This window comes from Bombina bombina, chromosome 5 (assembly GCF_027579735.1).
Source record: "Bombina bombina isolate aBomBom1 chromosome 5, aBomBom1.pri, whole genome shotgun sequence".
NCBI lineage: Eukaryota > Metazoa > Chordata > Amphibia > Anura > Bombinatoridae > Bombina > Bombina bombina.
The window spans coordinates 464,034,772-464,053,350 of record NC_069503.1 but is presented as its reverse complement, the minus strand read 5'-3'; the positions used below and the strand labels follow the sequence as shown (position 1 = coordinate 464,053,350).

Genomic DNA, 18,579 nt, shown 5'->3' with positions numbered 1-18,579 from the left:
AGTAACCCAGCTAGTTCAGTCTGACATACACGATGAGATGGGTATATGTGTCTGTCTTTTCTAACCTGTCAGCACCGGTCTTGCGGTCAAGACACCTATTGTCCCTGCATAGGCAATTTTACAGGGTCACATAAAGGTTGTCTATAAGTGTGCGCATGCGTGTCAGCCATGCCCGGTCAATTATTATTGGTATAAGGCAAGGTCCCTGATAGGTCGTATGGGACAAGCCCCTATCCCTGTGTGAGTAACAGTTTTGCTAAGAGATAGGGGGGCAGGGGTCCAAAGACAAAAGATATGTCGGTCACAGTATGTTTCAGGCTGATGCTATGATTACAGGTTTGCTAGAGTCCGGTGGCCCAGAATTATAAGGATCGCTATAAAGGAAAAGAGACCCCTAAACTAATGTGAATAAATACATAGTACAGGCAGGTCCCATCCCCCTAGGTACAGAAAATACTAGTGCTAACAGGGTTCCGTAGTGCAAGGTTAATAGCACCAGCACTCAGTGATGTGTCAACACTGCGGTGTGCATCAAAAGTAACATCCACTAGTGTACATAACAGAAACAACCTAAATAAGGGTACACCCATTGGGCACCCCTCCTGGAGGGTAAATATGGGCAGAGCCTACAGCCAATCAGCAACCAGACTTCATGAACCCACTGTGGATAAAAGAATGCATACATAGTATCAGATACTGTACAAACTATATTAATCCCCTTAGAAAGATACAACCAGATACATTAGAAGCGTAAACAGCTCAGTTCATAAAAAACAATGCCAGTCTATCCCCATGTTCAAACCTCTGGGGTGTATAGTGTCCAGTTTGAAAATCCACTCGGCCTCCTTCTGTAGGAGACGGGTGTCCCTGTCACCTCCCCTAGGCATTGGGGGTACATGATCGATGAGTTTAAATCTCAGGTCCGCCACAGAGTGACCCTTCTCCATAAAATGTCTGGCCACCGGTTGGTCACTCTTGCCTTTCTCAATTGCCGTCCGGATGGCACTCCTGTGATTAGCCATCCTTTTCTTAATGTCATCTGACGTCTTACCTATATAGAATAGGCCACAGTTGCAATTCAGCATGTACACCACAAATTTTGTGGTACACGTAAGGAAATGCTTGATCTTGTAGCTTGTGTTATTGTGTGGATGTTTGAACTGCTTGCATTGCAGCATGGCGTTACACGTTACACAACTCGGGCACTTGTAGGAGCCCCTTTTGGTGTTTGTCTTGACCTTGCTGTAGCTATCAGTTGGATCAGTGTTCATTAAGATGTCTTTTAGGTTTCTTCCCCTCTTATATCCAATTCTGGGTGGTCCATAGTCGTGGTATGGTAATGATGGATCAGTCTGGACAATATCCCATTTCTCTTTTAAAGTAACTCCTAGTGTTCTCGTGCTAGGGGTGTATGCAGTGACAAAATTCATCCTCTTCTGTTGGTCTCTTTTTGGCATTTTCATGCTCAACTGGGTCCTTGCTTCCTTTATAGTGTTACCATTGTATCCTCTGCTGTAAAACCGTGATTCCATTTCTTTCAGTTGTACCTCACGGTTTTCCTCTGATGTGTTATTGCGGATGACTCTCAGCAGCTGTGCCTTAGGGATGGCTTTTATGAGTGATCTTGGATGGTAACTAGAAGCATGTAGCAGTGTGTTTCTGTCGGTAGACTTTTTAAATAAGGTGGTACCCAATCTGTTGTTTATCTTATAAATTCTTAGATCCAGGAAATCCACTTCATTGTAGCTGGACACTTCCTTCAATTGAACCTGTCCCCCTATTGTGTTCAGGGATTTGACCCACTCGCCAAAGGACTCAATCGTGCCTCTCCAGACTACAACGATATCATCAATGTAGCGCTTGTAAAAGCGTACTTGTTGATTGTCATATACCTTGAACACCTTTTCCTCCACATGTTCCATGAATAAGTTTGCAAAAGCAGGTGCCATATTCGAGCCCATGGCCGTTCCCATGAGCTGAAGATAAAATCTCCTTTCGAATTTAAAGTAGTTCAGCTTAAGACATAGAGATAGAAGTTCAATAATAAAGCTGGTAGGGGGACCCACATATGGGCATCTTTCAAGGCAGTTGGTAATTATCTCCATCCCCATTTCGTGCGGTATAATAGTATAGAGGCTTGTGACGTCAAGACTGGCAAGCACGTCTCCTGGCTCTATGTCAGATATGTCAGTGAGATATGCAATGAGTGTGGTGGAGTCTCTTAAGTATGAGCGCATGTTTACAACCAGTGGTTGTAGCATAGAGTCAACATATTTAGCCAGGGGTTGTAGGAGTGACCCCCGTGCTGAGACAATGGGGCGTCCAGGTGGATGTACCAATTGTTTGTGTATCTTGGGGAGTGTATAGAGAATAGGCCTGACTGGGTTGTTAGTGGTTAGCCATTCCTTGGTGGTTGGGTCTATCCAGTTCATTTGTGCTGCATGTTCAATAACTGAGTCAATCCGTGCTTTATAGGTAATCGTGGGGTCACAAGGTAGGGCTTTGTAGGTTGAGACATCCGCCAGTTGTTTATCTATTTCAGTTTTATAATCTTGATAATCCTGCAGGACAACCGCACCACCCTTGTCCGCTGGGCGTATGACAATGGTAGAGTCATTTCTAAGGGATTGAACAGCTTCCCAGTCAGTTGTTGTCATATTATTTCTAGTTAGGCCTTGCTCCCTCTGTCTCAATCTTTGTTGGATAAGGCGAGTATAAGTTCTAATACTTGGATTCGTCGTGGGTGGTTCAAATGTACTTGGTTTCTTAAAGGGGTGTCTGTTTTCTTCCAATCCCTTTCCCTGGAAAAAGTCACCCAATTTCAGCTGCCTCTGGAAACATTTTGGAGGAAGTTAAAGGCCAGATCCTGATGCAGGACAAATCAGAGAACTGGATGGACAAGATTAACACACAACTACGGGAATACAACAATGCCTTAATTGCCTTCAAAAACAAAAAACTTGGTTATGTTATGGAGGATTATAAGGATAAAAAGGTTTACCGATGGACACTTGGACCGGTTGAAAGAGCCCAGTACCAGCCAAGAAGACAAAGAAGGTTTAGAACATATGCACACCGACAACTGAACACGGTGGATTCAAGTTCTGGCTCCGACACGGATTACTCGGGTGACCGGCCACAGGAGAATGAGAACCAGCACAGCACTCAGCCTTTTTTAGGCATTACCACCCGCTCCAGGGGAAGGGGCGAAGACCGCATACACGCAGGGGCGGATTTTGGAAGAAGACCCCCACTACCCCGCAGGAGGAGGAGGATGTAACGGTCAATCTTAGCCAGCATGTCCTGAATGACAACGAAAGGCGGGTACTTATGAAGGGCCTCTCCTTTGTACCCACAACTAAGGCTGATGACTTCACTACTTATATTGACAGTATGCGTTTCCAGAGGCAGCTGAAATTGGGTGACTTTTTCCAGGGAAAGGGATTGGAAGAAAACAGACACAGGTTCAATTGAAGGAAGTGTCCAGCTACAATGAAGTGGATTTCCTGGATCTAAGAATTTATAAGATAAACAACAGATTGGGTACCACCTTATTTAAAAAGTCTACCGACAGAAACACACTGCTACATGCTTCTAGTTACCATCCAAGATCACTCATAAAAGCCATCCCTAAGGCACAGCTGCTGAGAGTCATCCGCAATAACACATCAGAGGAAAACCGTGAGGTACAACTGAAAGAAATGGAATCACGGTTTTACAGCAGAGGATACAATGGTAACACTATAAAGGAAGCAAGGACCCAGTTGAGCATGAAAATGCCAAAAAGAGACCAACAGAAGAGGATGAATTTTGTCACTGCATACACCCCTAGCACGAGAACACTAGGAGTTACTTTAAAAGAGAAATGGGATATTGTCCAGACTGATCCATCATTACCATACCACGACTATGGACCACCCAGAATTGGATATAAGAGGGGAAGAAACCTAAAAGACATCTTAATGAACACTGATCCAACTGATAGCTACAGCAAGGTCAAGACAAACACCAAAAGGGGCTCCTACAAGTGCCCGAGTTGTGTAACGTGTAACGCCATGCTGCAATGCAAGCAGTTCAAACATCCACACAATAACACAAGCTACAAGATCAAGCATTTCCTTACGTGTACCACAAAATTTGTGGTGTACATGCTGAATTGCAACTGTGGCCTATTCTATATAGGTAAGACGTCAGATGACATTAAGAAAAGGATGGCTAATCACAGGAGTGCCATCCGGACGGCAATTGAGAAAGGCAAGAGTGACCAACCGGTGGCCAGACATTTTATGGAGAAGGGTCACTCTGTGGCGGACCTGAGATTTAAACTCATCGATCATGTACCCCCAATGCCTAGGGGAGGTGACAGGGACACCCGTCTCCTACAGAAGGAGGCCGAGTGGATTTTCAAACTGGACACTATACACCCCAGAGGTTTGAACATGGGGATAGACTGGCATTGTTTTTTATGAACTGAGCTGTTTACGCTTCTAATGTATCTGGTTGTATCTTTCTAAGGGGATTAATATAGTTTGTACAGTATCTGATACTATGTATGCATTCTTTTATCCACAGTGGGTTCATGAAGTCTGGTTGCTGATTGGCTGTAGGCTCTGCCCATATTTACCCTCCAGGAGGGGTGCCCAATGGGTGTACCCTTATTTAGGTTGTTTCTGTTATGTACACTAGTGGATGTTACTTTTGATGCACACCGCAGTGTTGACACATCACTGAGTGCTGGTGCTATTAACCTTGCACTACGGAACCCTGTTAGCACTAGTATTTTCTGTACCTAGGGGGATGGGACCTGCCTGTACTATGTATTTATTCACATTAGTTTAGGGGTCTCTTTTCCTTTATAGCGATCCTTATAATTCTGGGCCACCGGACTCTAGCAAACCTGTAATCATAGCATCAGCCTGAAACATACTGTGACCGACATATCTTTTGTCTTTGGACCCCTGCCCCCCTATCTCTTAGCAAAACTGTTACTCACACAGGGATAGGGGCTTGTCCCATACGACCTATCAGGGACCTTGCCTTATACCAATAATAATTGACCGGGCATGGCTGACACGCATGCGCACACTTATAGACAACCTTTATGTGACCCTGTAAAATTGCCTATGCAGGGACAATAGGTGTCTTGACCGCAAGACCGGTGCTGACAGGTTAGAAAAGACAGACACATATACCCATCTCATCGTGTATGTCAGACTGAACTAGCTGGGTTACTACACCTAAGTGGGTGACTCCTGTTATCTGGGTATTAGGTGTGTTGTACTATCTTCTACTGCATATCCTGCTGCATTTATTACGTTCATGACCCGGACCCTTCCTTCCCTTAGTAGTACCTTGGGGCCCACCCTCTTACCATGCCATTTTAATAACTCTGTTTGTCCGGTGTGGGGGCTTGTCCTTTCTATCCTATTGGGTACCTAGCTGGAGCATTGGGGGCCGGACTGCGCCGGGTTTACACGCATGCGCATAACCCTTGTTGTTCCGCTAGTAACTGTGCTAGATTCAGCGCGAGGTTGGTCCGATGCTGAACAGGGTGACTACATAGGTCGTGCTACACTTTGTGCATGTAATACGGTCACATCGTTTGAGGTATCTGAATAACGAGTTTGCTGTTATTGGCGTCTATAGCATTAATGGTACACATGACCCTTGACTATGTAGTACGGGTATTATGAGTTAGGCATTAACTATAAGTGCATTACGTGAATTGCATTTCAATATGATGAGGTGCCGATGTTTAACTAAACGTTTTTTCAACCCCTTTTTTCTACACATTCTTGTTTTCCTGTACTTAGCTAATAATATTGTGATATGTCTCTTTAAAAGGACACACTGCCACTGGGGTATTAGAAGTACTAATATACAGCAGGTGTATTATGTGGTAGGATGATGTGTTGATTTGCTAATTGACCTGATGCTAATTAACCATAATGATCTGGTTTCTTTGATGTCATTGTTGCATTGGTAAATGTATTTACTTTGAACTGGTTGTTTGGTTGCTATGGCAACCATTTTTGGCGGTTTTTTGCACTAGGGGGAGGGGTTTGTGTATGCTTAAATGTTTGCTTCACTTGTATGTTGTTGGTCTGATGAAGGGGAGCATTCCCCGAAACGTTACTGAATAAACTACTTGTTTTTTACTTAAGTCCAGAGAGTGCTGTTTCCTGTTTTGCTATATATATATATATATATATACACACACACACACACACACACACACACACACACACACACACACACACACACACACGTATGTATATATATATACATGTATGTATATATATATATATATATATATATATATATATATATATGTGTGTGTGTGATGAACCAAGTTTATCCAACCCTACGCCAGTCACTTATTTGGCACAGAAAGGGTTATCAGACCCCTTCTACTTTCACTAATATGTCACAATCTAGCCACACCAGATAAGCTTGTGATTTAGTTCAGTGGGTGCAAGGGTTAACAACACTCTCCAGTCTGTACTAGACGTAAAAGAAATGCCCAAAACTCCCCTTTAATGCCACCCACACTAAACTAACTACAATATCTAAGCTGCCACCACTTATAAGTTATTAAAGGGAAAATCCTAAGAAAAACCCCAGACTTACACATTAACTCTCTGAATACAATTTAGCAGAAAATCACCTAAATTATACAGTTCTAATATTCCAGTCTCTTTCAGTAACGTGGTTAAATTATTCGACAAAGGCTAACACTTATTAAAGGAATTATTTATTATGCCAAAAATATTATGCACAATGCATTATTAATAAAAAGTTGTTACAAATACAATTACACACAGCAAACAGGTTAAAATAAAATGAAGAAAATAACAGACCTAATACTTTCCTAGCTTATAAGTCTGCTCCCAGGGAGATGGGCAAGAGAAAATGGTCACTCACGCTGTAGAAGCCTCCCTTGTAGAATGAACAATTTTACATGTTGAAACATCAAATTTTATACATATTTTCCAGAGATCAAGTTGTCTGACCACACCTTCCTGGACGGGCTAAAGAACCCCCTGTCCTTTATGACCTTCAATAAACTAAACCCTTGCCTGAAATTATAGAATCCATTATAACTTCTGCTAGGTAAATCTATCTTCATATATACATACCGGGAATCTCTTAGTTTCATTGGGAGAATCGGTTGGATATCAAATATGACATAGGTTGTCATATTTCCCTTCATTTAATGTCATAACAGTTTTAAACACGTATATACATTATACCAATGTCCTTTTATTGACCTCCTCAGGATATGGGGAAGAAGCACTGTGTTGTATCTCTGGAGCTGACAGCTTGAGCCATAAAGCTCTATTTAGTATATACTACAAAGTATTTATGAGGCTCCTGGCACTTCAAAGAAAACACAAACAAGCACAGGACACAATTTTTCTTGAAAAACAAATAACTGTTTTTAGTTCACAAACTAAACAGAATTAACCCCATAGCAGCTAAATCCTGAGATATTCGTGACACCTCCCCCAATAAGAGACACAAAAGTGGGTGGCTACAAGCCACTCCCGATGCGTATCAAAGGGAGCTTCCCCTTGCGGTGATAACGCCATTGCCAGACAAATTGCACATAGCCGTTTTGCCGACAGGATGCCCTCCTTTTAAAAGTGACACACTATTCGCTCTAACCAGCTGATTTAATATATTGCAGGGACCCTCCCATGTATCCTGTAGTTTGTTCTGTCTCATGGGCGTTAGTACAAGAACATTTTGCACCATCTCATACACTCCCTCTCTGGCAGTAAAATCCTGCAACTGTCTTTGTGGGAATATGGCATCTCTGGGTTTTGCAGGTACCTCCCCCAATAAGGCTTGCATCTTATCCCTGAATAACACATCATCCCATGTTACAGAAGTGCCTGTGAAGCCTAGGGTCTTGCTACCTATGTTGTGCTCTCTGAACATATTGTGTGCTGTCAGTTGCTGCTTAACTACCCAGGGCTCTTGCCCTCCCACTGGAGTAGAATTCCTGTACTCCTGCACTCTGTTATGGTTGTTAGGAGGTTGACTAACGGCCCCCTCTTCTCCACTGTGGGTCCTAGCTGCTGAGGACCCTGATGCTGCACACTTATCAGTGTATTTGCTGAATGGCACTGTGGGGCTGTGTAAATACACTTCTCTGTACTCCTCCCCCCGGTGTCTGCAGTATGTGTCAGTCTCTGTCCCCTAGTCTGTGCAGTCTGTTTATAGGTCACAGCTGAGGTTACTGGGGTCTCTGTCACCCACAATCTTTCACCCTCACTCTGGGGGTCCCTCAGAGAGTATCCTGTACCCTCCTCCCCCACACACTCTGAAATCTGTGGCTCTGCTGCTTCTATCATAGAGTGGGCTACCTTTTCCCCCTGCTCTCTCTCACAGTCAGTCTGCCACTTTGCATCCCCACACAGAATTTGGGATCCTTCTGACACTGGTGCAGACAAACACATATCTTCCTTCTGCCATTTTTCCCATATATCCTGTCTTCCCACAGGGGACTCAATTGGTCCTGGCCCAGACTGGCACACATCATCCAGCGGCCAAGTCACCCAGTCATTCTTACCCCCGTCAGTCTCACCTCCTCCTATAGAATCCACTGATTCAATCACAGACAGACACTCACCACTCATCTGCCTCCTCTCACAGACGGTTTCTCCCTGTATAGTTAAACTCGGTTCAGGCACAGACAGACCCACACAGTCTATCTGCCTTTCTCCCCCGTCAGTCTCACCCTGTAAAGTTAACTGTAATTCTGCAGGTACTGCTGGTTTAATTACAGGAAGACACACACCATCTATCCGTCATTCTCCACAGTCAGTTTCTCCTCTTACAGGTTCACAACTCAGCACAGACACCCCCAGTTCAGGCACAGCACTTTGCACACATGCACTCTGTCCTCCCTTCTGATCATACTGTCTCTGAGCATTTTCACACACAGCCCTTTTCACATAAGGGTCTGCAACTAATGTCACTAGGTCACATGTAGCATTGTCAGACACATAAAGAGATAACAATCTACCCAGATCAGTACCCAGTAGGAATATTTTCAGATACCCCCACATTTCTTAAACCTCTCCCCGCTCCCCTATCAAGATATACTTGTGCCATAGGCACTGCAAGTTTCATTCCCCCAATGAGAGATGGGCAAAAGAAAATGGTCACTCACGCTGTGGAAGCCTCCCTTGTAGAATGAACAATTTTACATGCTGAAACATCAAACTTTATACATATTTTCCAGAGATCAAGTTGCCTGACCACACCCTCCTAGACGGGCTAAGGAACCCCCTGTCCTTTATGACCTTCAATAAACTAAACCCTTGCCTGAAATGATAGAATCCATTATAATTTCTGCTAGGTAAAGCTATCTTCATATATACATACCGGGAATATCTTAGTTTCATTGGGAGAATCGGTTGGATATCAAATATGACATAGGTTGTCATATTTCCCTTCATTTAATGTCATAACAGTTTTAAACATGTATATACATTATACCAATGTCCTTTTATTGACCTCCTCAGGATATGGGGAAGAAGCACTGTGTTGTATCTCTGGAGCTGACAGCTTGAGTCATAAAGATCTATTCAGTGTATACTACAAAGCATTTATGAGGCTCCTGGCACTTCAAAGAAAACACAAACAAGCACAGGACACAATTCTTCTTGAAAAACAAACTAAACAGAATTAACCCCTTAGCAGCTAAATCCTGAGGTATTCGTGACAATATATATATATATATATATATATATATATATATATATATATATATATATATATATATATATATATACACATACATGTATGTATATATATATATATATTCATATATATATATACACACACACACACACACACACACACACATGTATGTATGTATATATGTGTTTATATATATATATATATATATATTTACACACACATGTATGTGTGTATATATATATATATATATATATATATATATAAAATACACACACACACATGTATGTATGTGTGTGTGTATATATATATATATATATATATATATATATATATATATATAATGTAGAGAAAATAACTAATTGTGTAGTTATTTTCTCTACATTTTGTATTTAGTGGAGGATTTTAAACTCACTTTTCGCCTCCCCATAATTTTAATTGCTGGTGTGTGTGTGTGTGTGTGTGTATATATATATATATATATATATATATATATAGACACACTTTTCAGAGTTTTTACATTTAGCTTCTGCCCATGACTGTTATTATTTTCTTTCAAACTGAAAGAGCAGCGTTAAGCACATATGCCTATAATTCAACGAGCATGAGCAATTTTCCTTTGTTTATAGGCTGCTTTTGAGTACATTGTTCTTTTCATGTCAAATAACCTTTTTTCAGTTCTCTACCATCAGTATGTTTCATCAATAGGCAGATAGGCAGATAGACTGATTAATGTGCAGTTACATAGAACAATGTGATTAACACCAGCAAATTCATGTTTGAATACTGACACCCAGGACTTCACAGGATATGTGTGTATGCTGCTGTTAAACTGTATTAACTTTTATATTGCAAGAAATGCTTATATTTCACATTGAAATGCACTCATGCACATTTCAATTTGGACTTTTCTATCCCTTTAAAGACAGTTTCAGAATAGCAATGTGCTACTGGGAGCTAGCTGAGCTCATCTCGTGAGCCAATAAAAAAATACATGTGCAGCCACAAATCACCAATAATGCATTGCTACACTTAAGCCTACCTAGTTGGGATTTTCAAAGAATTACAAGAGAACAAAGTAAATTGATATAATTGATGATAATGATAATATACGTAGACTGAAAAAAACTTTAAAAATTCATGCTTAATTTGAACCATGAAAGTTTAAAGACCCATTAAATTGAATGTAAATTTTGATGCTAAAGTGCCCGGTTTTTAAAAATTTGATTAAAAACAGGGGCACTTTAATTCATCAAAATTTACATTTCACTCGTGTTGTGAAAAAAAACTTACCTTTTAAACTTGACAGCAGATTCAGCTTCCTCCGGTCGTCGCAATCCATTTCTGACGTCAGAAATGATGGATAGGTCATCCTCCAATCCCGGCCTCCCTTCCGGGGAATCAGTGTCTGATTCAACGCCATGATTGGAGGAAGCCAGATTTCTTATTTTAGACCCAGGAAGAGGCTTTGCGACGGGTGGAGGAAGCTGGAGCGGCTGTCAAGATTAAAAGGTGTTTTTTTTCACAACAGGAGTGAAATGTAAATTTTGATGAATTAAAGTGCCCCTGTTTTTAATCAAATTTTTAGTATCAAAATTTACATTTACTTTAAATACAGTAGAATTGTGTAACCAACAAGCACATAATAAAAAAGACAAAGTAATAGCATTTACTTAATTTTAAATGAGCAGCACATTTTTTCTGAGAAATTTCAAAATGTTCTTCTATTTCCAGGCCGCCAGTATCATGTGACAGCCATCAGCCAATCAGACTTTTATACATATACACTGTTAACTCTTGCACATGCTCAGTAGGAGCTGGTGCCTCGAAATGTGACTATAGAAAGGCTGTGGGCAATTTAACAATGGAATTTTATTGGAAATGGAAGTTAATTGGAAATTGTATGTTCTATCTGAATCATGAAAGTTTCATTTTGACTTTAGTGTCCCATTAATTTTTCCATGTCCCTTTAAGCTTGCTGCATAGTTTCTTTATTATTATTTTTAAATTCTACTTTTAAGTATAACTTAGATATGCTTTGCATTATATTTTGTAAGAAGCTATACATACATACATACATATAAGAATCTCTTTTTAAATTACGCTTAATTATAACACATAGTATTATATAAGCAAAAATTTGAGCAAGACATTCTATTTTATATGAAGATATTGAAGCATAATATTATTTTAGCATATAGTTATCGCTTTTGTGTCTGATGTAGAAAAAGTGAAATATCCTATGATTTACTATCTGAATTTATATATCAAAGTTAGTTTTCAAATTCAAATTCAATTTGAAATGGAAACAATAAAAAATGTAATATGCACAGTCTATTCTGCCTGTAAAGCGCTGGACTGACCATGCATACTTTGTAATAATGTTCTATTGACCACTAGGCAGTCTAGGCATAATACGTCATTTTGATTACTTATTGTTATAGACCAGAGAAGCATCCTGCAACTGTTCGCACGTCTATAAGTTTGTAAGAACTACATGACATTTAAAGGGCCACTAAACCCAAAATCTTTCTTTCATGATTCAGATAGAACATACAAATTTAAACAACATTACAATTTACTTCTATTATTTATTTTGCTTCATTTTTTAGATATCCTTATTTGAAGAAAAAGCAATGCACATGGGTGAGCCAATCACATGAGGCTTCTATGTGCAGCAACCAATCAGCAGCTACTGAGCATATCTAGATATAAGAATATCAAGAGAATAACACAAATTCGATAATAGAAGTAAATTAGAAAGATGATTAAATTTGCATTCTCTTTCTAAATCATGAAAGAAAAAATGTGGGTTTCATGTCCCTTTAAACATTCATTTGTTAGGAGCCGAAAATGGCCATCAAGCTCCGCCCACCTATTGCGTGTTTTTTGGTATGTTAAATCACGATCGACTCAAATAAGTTTTCCTACACTAACATGCTGATTTGTGCATGTGCAATTTGAAATAGCTAACTGAAAAAATTTAAACGTGTACTGCTAAACTGTCATACAAGAAAACAGCTTGTTTGGTATGTAACAATAAGTAATAAAGAATACGTATTGGGTCTAGACTGTCCCTTTAATGTTTAGATAGGGTTTTTGATAGGGTTTCTATGTCTTTCATTAATTTTTTTGAAAATGAAATGGGGCAGCTGTACAGTTTCTGGATTTATGTTGAGGATGTGTATAATTTCGATAACTTTGCATAAGGGTGTTTATACTTATTTTAAATCACACACACAAAGTCAACTACATCTTGTACTTGGGTATTACTTTTCAGAGCGATGGAAGAAATTCCTTTTGCAAATAATACAATGACAGTTTAAATGAAAAGGTGTTTTATACATAAAGCTTTATACAATTTTTTAGAATTATTCACTTCTGAATCTAATTTTTTTTTTGTATCTGACATTCTGTTGTGTAAATTTCTCTTGTTTGTGTTTGTAATAATTCTGATTATATATATATATATATATATTTATATATATATATATATATATATATATATATATATATATATATATATATATATATATTTATAGCTCATACTCTTTAATGGCTACATAGCCATGCAATTGTGTCATCATTTTTTAAATTTGTCTCCTGCTTTCATAAGGCTAACACGATTGTTTTGTTTACTTACAATGAAACCTATAATATATTTTCATAAAGCATGCTTTTCTGATAATATCGTACTACCAGCCTGAATACTAAATTTCTGGTTTAAAGGTTCGATATGATTTTAACAGTATTCTTTTATATTCTCTTTTCAGCCTTAATACAGCACCTACTTTATCTTGTGGTAACTTTAACAATCTGAAGTCAACACCAGCAAGCACGCCTTGCACCCCCCGACGTCTAAGCTTGGCCGAGTCATTCACCAATCTCAGGGAATCAACCACCACTATGAGCACATCTTTGGGATTGGTGAGACTACTAAAGGAGCAAGGCATTTCTGCAGCTGTGTACAATCCACTGAGCTGGGATAGGGCCGGCGAGGCATCCATTGTTAACCATTCTCTTCCTAAAATGACCATCATACCTTCCACTCCACCAAACTCACCTATGCAGACACCAAGTTCTTCCCCTCCTCTCGACTTTAAGTGCACAAGCCCACCTTATGATAATTTCCTGGCTTCAAAACCTGCCAGCTCCATCCTAAAGGAGGTGAGGGAAAAGAAGAACATTTGCAGCAGCGAGTGCCAGACAGATGTGTCTGTGTCCAACCTAAATTTGGTGGACAAAGTCAAGAAGTTTGGAATTGCCAAAGATCCGGGAGCAGCACAATCATCTATATGTGATAGCCGAGTACCTATTATAATTGGTGCGCAGGGACCAGTGAGAGCTTATGTTCCTGGTGGCTATATGCAAGAAGGTTTGCCTTTAAATTACCCTGCTGTAACAAGTGCCATAGGCGGCTTACAGCTGAACACTGGCATCCGGAGAAATCGTAGCTACCCAACCATGGTGGGATCCAGCATGCAGATGAAAGGCCCAGCTACCCTAACATCAGGCATACTCATGGGAGCAAAGTTACCTAAACAGACTAGCTTACGGTGAAAAGCTATATACTAACAGCGTAACCACCAATCAAAAAGGATGACAGAGTATTGGCCCTGCAATATTTACCACTTGCTTCCAATAATCCGGGGCTCGGACTGAACAGATCCTTTCTCTACCCTTCTTCCTTCTTTGTACCGACAAATCAACATTGTGCCTAGATGAGAAACAGAGACTCTACTTTGTATAAAGATGTAAATAAGTATCAAATATATTGTAACTAAAGATATTTTGTGGATATAAATGACATACCATGGTTGTACTATTGTAGATAATGTGCTAATAATGTACATTTTATGAAATAGATGACGATAGGAGAGGGTTAGTATGCACTGAATATAAATTATTTTTTTTGAGGGCAGTAGAATGATGCAAAGATGTTTGTTTTTTTAATAACTAGTGAGCTGCGTAGATCTCAAGTTAACTCCTTCACTGCCTTGGGTATTAATATACTGCAATGCAGTGAATTTCTGCTCTTGCAGCAGCATAAGGGTATAAAAAGATCATATCTAGGTGATGGAGCCTTAAAGGCATTTAAATACTAGTTCACAATGCCATTTAGTATTACGCATTATGTTTATTTCCACTTACGTCCATTTATTATGGATCGATTAAATATTCAGAAACCTACACACAGAGTATTCGTACTTCCCAAATGCATATCCACATCACAGCTCTAGTGATGATAAAAGAAAGAAATAAGTATTGCTGGTAAAACATGGCATGTACTATATTAGCATAGTCTTTTTTTCTTTCCTTTTTTTTAAATGCATTTCAAACCTCTGTAGCTTTGAAGAGGTTAATCAAAAGGGACAAAAAAAAAAAAAAAAAATAGAAGCGGGAATGTTATCAGTTGACCAAACCATGTTGTGAGTTAACTGTCATTTTATTTGACATATACATGAAAGACTACTTTGTAATCTGTGTATTCTGCACTGTGTTCATATGGAGTAAGGATTTTGTTTTAAAAAGGGACAGAAAAGACACTAAAATGAATCGGATTGCTCATCTTGTTGCTGAGAGATCCATACTTGAAGCTTGATTAGGGTTTAGGATACGTTTGATGCACAGTAAAATATTGAACTATTAATGAAGGAATTCTTTTTACACTATGCAGTATAAGATGTACACACAAAACAATCTACTGCTTATTTGGATTTTGATAAGGAAAACCAGAGCACTGCTGATCATATTCATTTAATTCACCCAGGTTTTAAAATGTTTTATTCCAAAAAAAGGTATTCGTGTTAATATAAAAATACAAGGTGCAGAACCTTTTCCTCTATTTCTCATCAGCCAAACAATACATTTATATAGCTGTCATTTACTTTAGTTTTTATTATTTTTGTTATCAATAATACCTTCATTTGAAATCTGCCTATTCATTATTGTATTAACCAAAAATACCACTTATGCCTATGTATATCACTGCGCCCCCCCCCCCTCTATATTAATGAGCCTAGATTATGAATAGTTTACTTTTTTCACTTCTAGATCTTTTAGATACAGAATAATTATTTGTTTGCCACAAAAATGCTGTAGTCTTACTTGCTACATTATAGAGACATTAAACACTAAATACATTTAAAGCTTAGCATTGATGTTATTTACTACCTCCCTCTAGTCATGGGTACCGCCATGTTGAAATCTATCTCTCTCTGCTGATGTCTTTGCACATGGGCAGCAACTCTCCTTAAGATACCTACAATGTAATGTAGGTTCCAAAATGGTGGCACCCATAATTAGAGGGAGGCGCTGGAAATGTATTTAGTGTTTAATGTACCATTTATACTCTGATTTGCAAAGCCTATGACAGAGGAATGTTTGAAGCACAAGGAAGCCAAACACCAATAGATGTAATTTTAGTGTTTTCGAATGCTCGGTCAGAGGTGTCAAACACCGTTTCTCAATGCTATAATATGAGGATTTCAGATTCTAGCCGTTTAAGAATATGAGTCAGAAAAATAAAAAAATTAAACTCTTCTTTAGCCCTGAAGTAGATTTACCTGAGCAAACTAGATAGGGGGTTATTAATTAAAGGACATTTTGTGATTTATTTGGCCTATTGTTTTTTCCTTCATATAAAGAGACAGTAAAGGGAAGATTAAACTTAAATTGACTGGGTAGAGTATGACAACTTAAATAACTTTCCAATTTCCTTCTATTATTAATTTTGCTTAGTTCTCTTAGTATCATTTGTTAAAGAGTAAGCCGAGCTTAGGAGTGTGCATGTGTCTTTAGCCATCTAGCAGTCATGTTTGCAACATTTGTTTATATTAGTGTTATACAATGTTGCAAATACTACTTCCATAGACTGCTAAATACTTGTGCATGGTACTAAGCTCTAGGTTTACTCATCAACAAAGGCTACCAAGAGAACAAATCAATTTGATATTAAAAGTAAATTTATAAGTTGTTTAAAATTGCATGCTCTATTAGAATCATGAATGTTTAATTTTCACTTTACCATCTCTTTTAATCTGAAAAATGTAGGCTTTCTCTGCCTCCAGACAGATCACTGCAAATTTTGCTAACAAACTGACAGTTTTGAATTGTTTGTTAAACATTTATTTTGTATGCAGATCTTTTGTTAGGTAGTGCTTAATTTTTTTTATGGATAAAATACAAAATGACTTTGAAGGGACTTTCCATCCAAAATTGGAATGCATATAGTGCATTTCAGTTTTGGAAACAAGTATTTTAATGTTTGCAGTAAAAGCTATAGCTATTTCAAGACTGTACTTAAAGGGACACTGAACCCAAATTTTTTCTTTTGTGATTCAGATAGAACATGCAATTTTAAGCAACTTTCTAATTTACTCCTATTATCAAATTTTGTTTATTCTCTTGGTATTTTTATTTGAAATGCAAGAATGTAAGTTTAGATGCCGGCCCATTTTTGGTGAACAACCTAGGTTGTCCTTGCTGATTGGTGGATAAATTCATCCACCAATCAAAAACTGCTGTCCAGAGTACTGAACAAAGAAAAAAGCTTAGATGCCTTCTTTTTCAAATAAAGATAGCAAGAGAACGAAGAAAAATTGATAATAGGAGTAAATTAGAAAGTTGCTTAAAATTGCAAACTCTATCTGAATCACGAAAGAAAAAAGTTGGGTTCAGTGTCCCTTTAAGTATGCTCCGTGCACCAGCATTTTAAACACAGCACTTGCTCTGAGAGCTTAAGGTGGTTGCATGATCTTGTAATGAGTCAATATGCATCATTGCTGACATGATACAAGCCCCACTGGCTCACTAGGCAACTGCAGTGTTTAAAACGCTATTGCAGTGTGTGCTGAGAATCTCTAGCTATGCTTCACTTTCACATGCAGAGAAAATGCTAACACTAAAACACTGATAACGTTTATTAGAAGCATTTTTTGCCAATATATGTATATTGTATATATGTTTCCATCCAAACATGTACGTATGTATCTGCATTTCAATTTTGACTGGAATATCCCTTTAATGCTTTTTTAAATCCTTTCATGTTTGCAACCTTTGCGATTTGGAAATGGAAAACCTGCCTGTTTTCTCTTGTTGCTGAACAGTTGAGTAGATAATACATTTTAATATCATTAGAACCGCGCACACACAGGCTCTACACTGTTTTAGTAATTTATATAACAGAAAAATCAAACAGCTATAGCCAGGGTCATTTTATTTTGTTAAACAAATACACTGTGTTCTAAATAGTACTGAGACTGGCTGCTTTGTTTAGTTTGTTGTATAAAATCAAGGCTGCATGAATGTTGGCCTATTCTTGATTATCAAAGGGGCCATCTAAATCACTGAGCCTGTTTAAAACAGATTGCTGCTAAAACTTTAGACGTTTGGTAGCTCCTGCTACTGACTGACTTGCCTTTGTTTGGTCTGTTATAAAGCAAATACTCATACTTTCTGTTCAAAATCCTCACTAAAGCAAAATCGGTTTTGCAATTTTACCCCTACAGGAATTTGATGCAACAGATTGAAAAGCTTTCACATGTTGCTTTTCCACTAATAAATATCATTACAAAACAAATGTGTGTTTATTTATGTACAAATAAATTCCACAACACAAACATACTTAAAAGGTCATATAATAAAACATTACTATTCCTAAAATTTATAAGCCAATTAAATTGTGAATTAATTTGCATCTTAGAAAAGAGTTCAATAATTCATAAAATTAGATGTTTTATGCTCATAGTCCATCTCTATTTTTAAATATGCATTAATTTGTAATATATTCTGTTTTGTTTTATCCCTACAATATTAGGTAATGCAATACCAAATATACAGAAGAAACTGGTCCTTGTTAGGATGTAT

The 18,579-nt window shown here is 38.4% G+C and overlaps 1 protein-coding gene across 5 annotated transcripts in view; it reads left to right on the top strand.

The window, feature by feature from the left end:
* The window catches only part of TRAK1 (trafficking kinesin protein 1), a 353,264-nt gene extending 334,972 nt beyond the window's left edge, over positions 1–18,292 (top strand). For 3 of the 5 annotated variants that reach the window (XM_053714340.1, XM_053714338.1, XM_053714339.1), the window contains one exon: positions 13,485–18,292. In XM_053714340.1, coding sequence (XP_053570315.1) covers positions 13,485–14,271 — 787 coding nt within the window. In that variant the 3' untranslated portion in view covers positions 14,272–18,292. The remainder of the gene's footprint in view (positions 1–13,484) is intronic. The other 2 variants (XM_053714342.1, XM_053714341.1) reach the window with 1 other exon arrangement.
* The last annotated feature ends 287 nt before the right edge of the window (positions 18,293–18,579 follow it).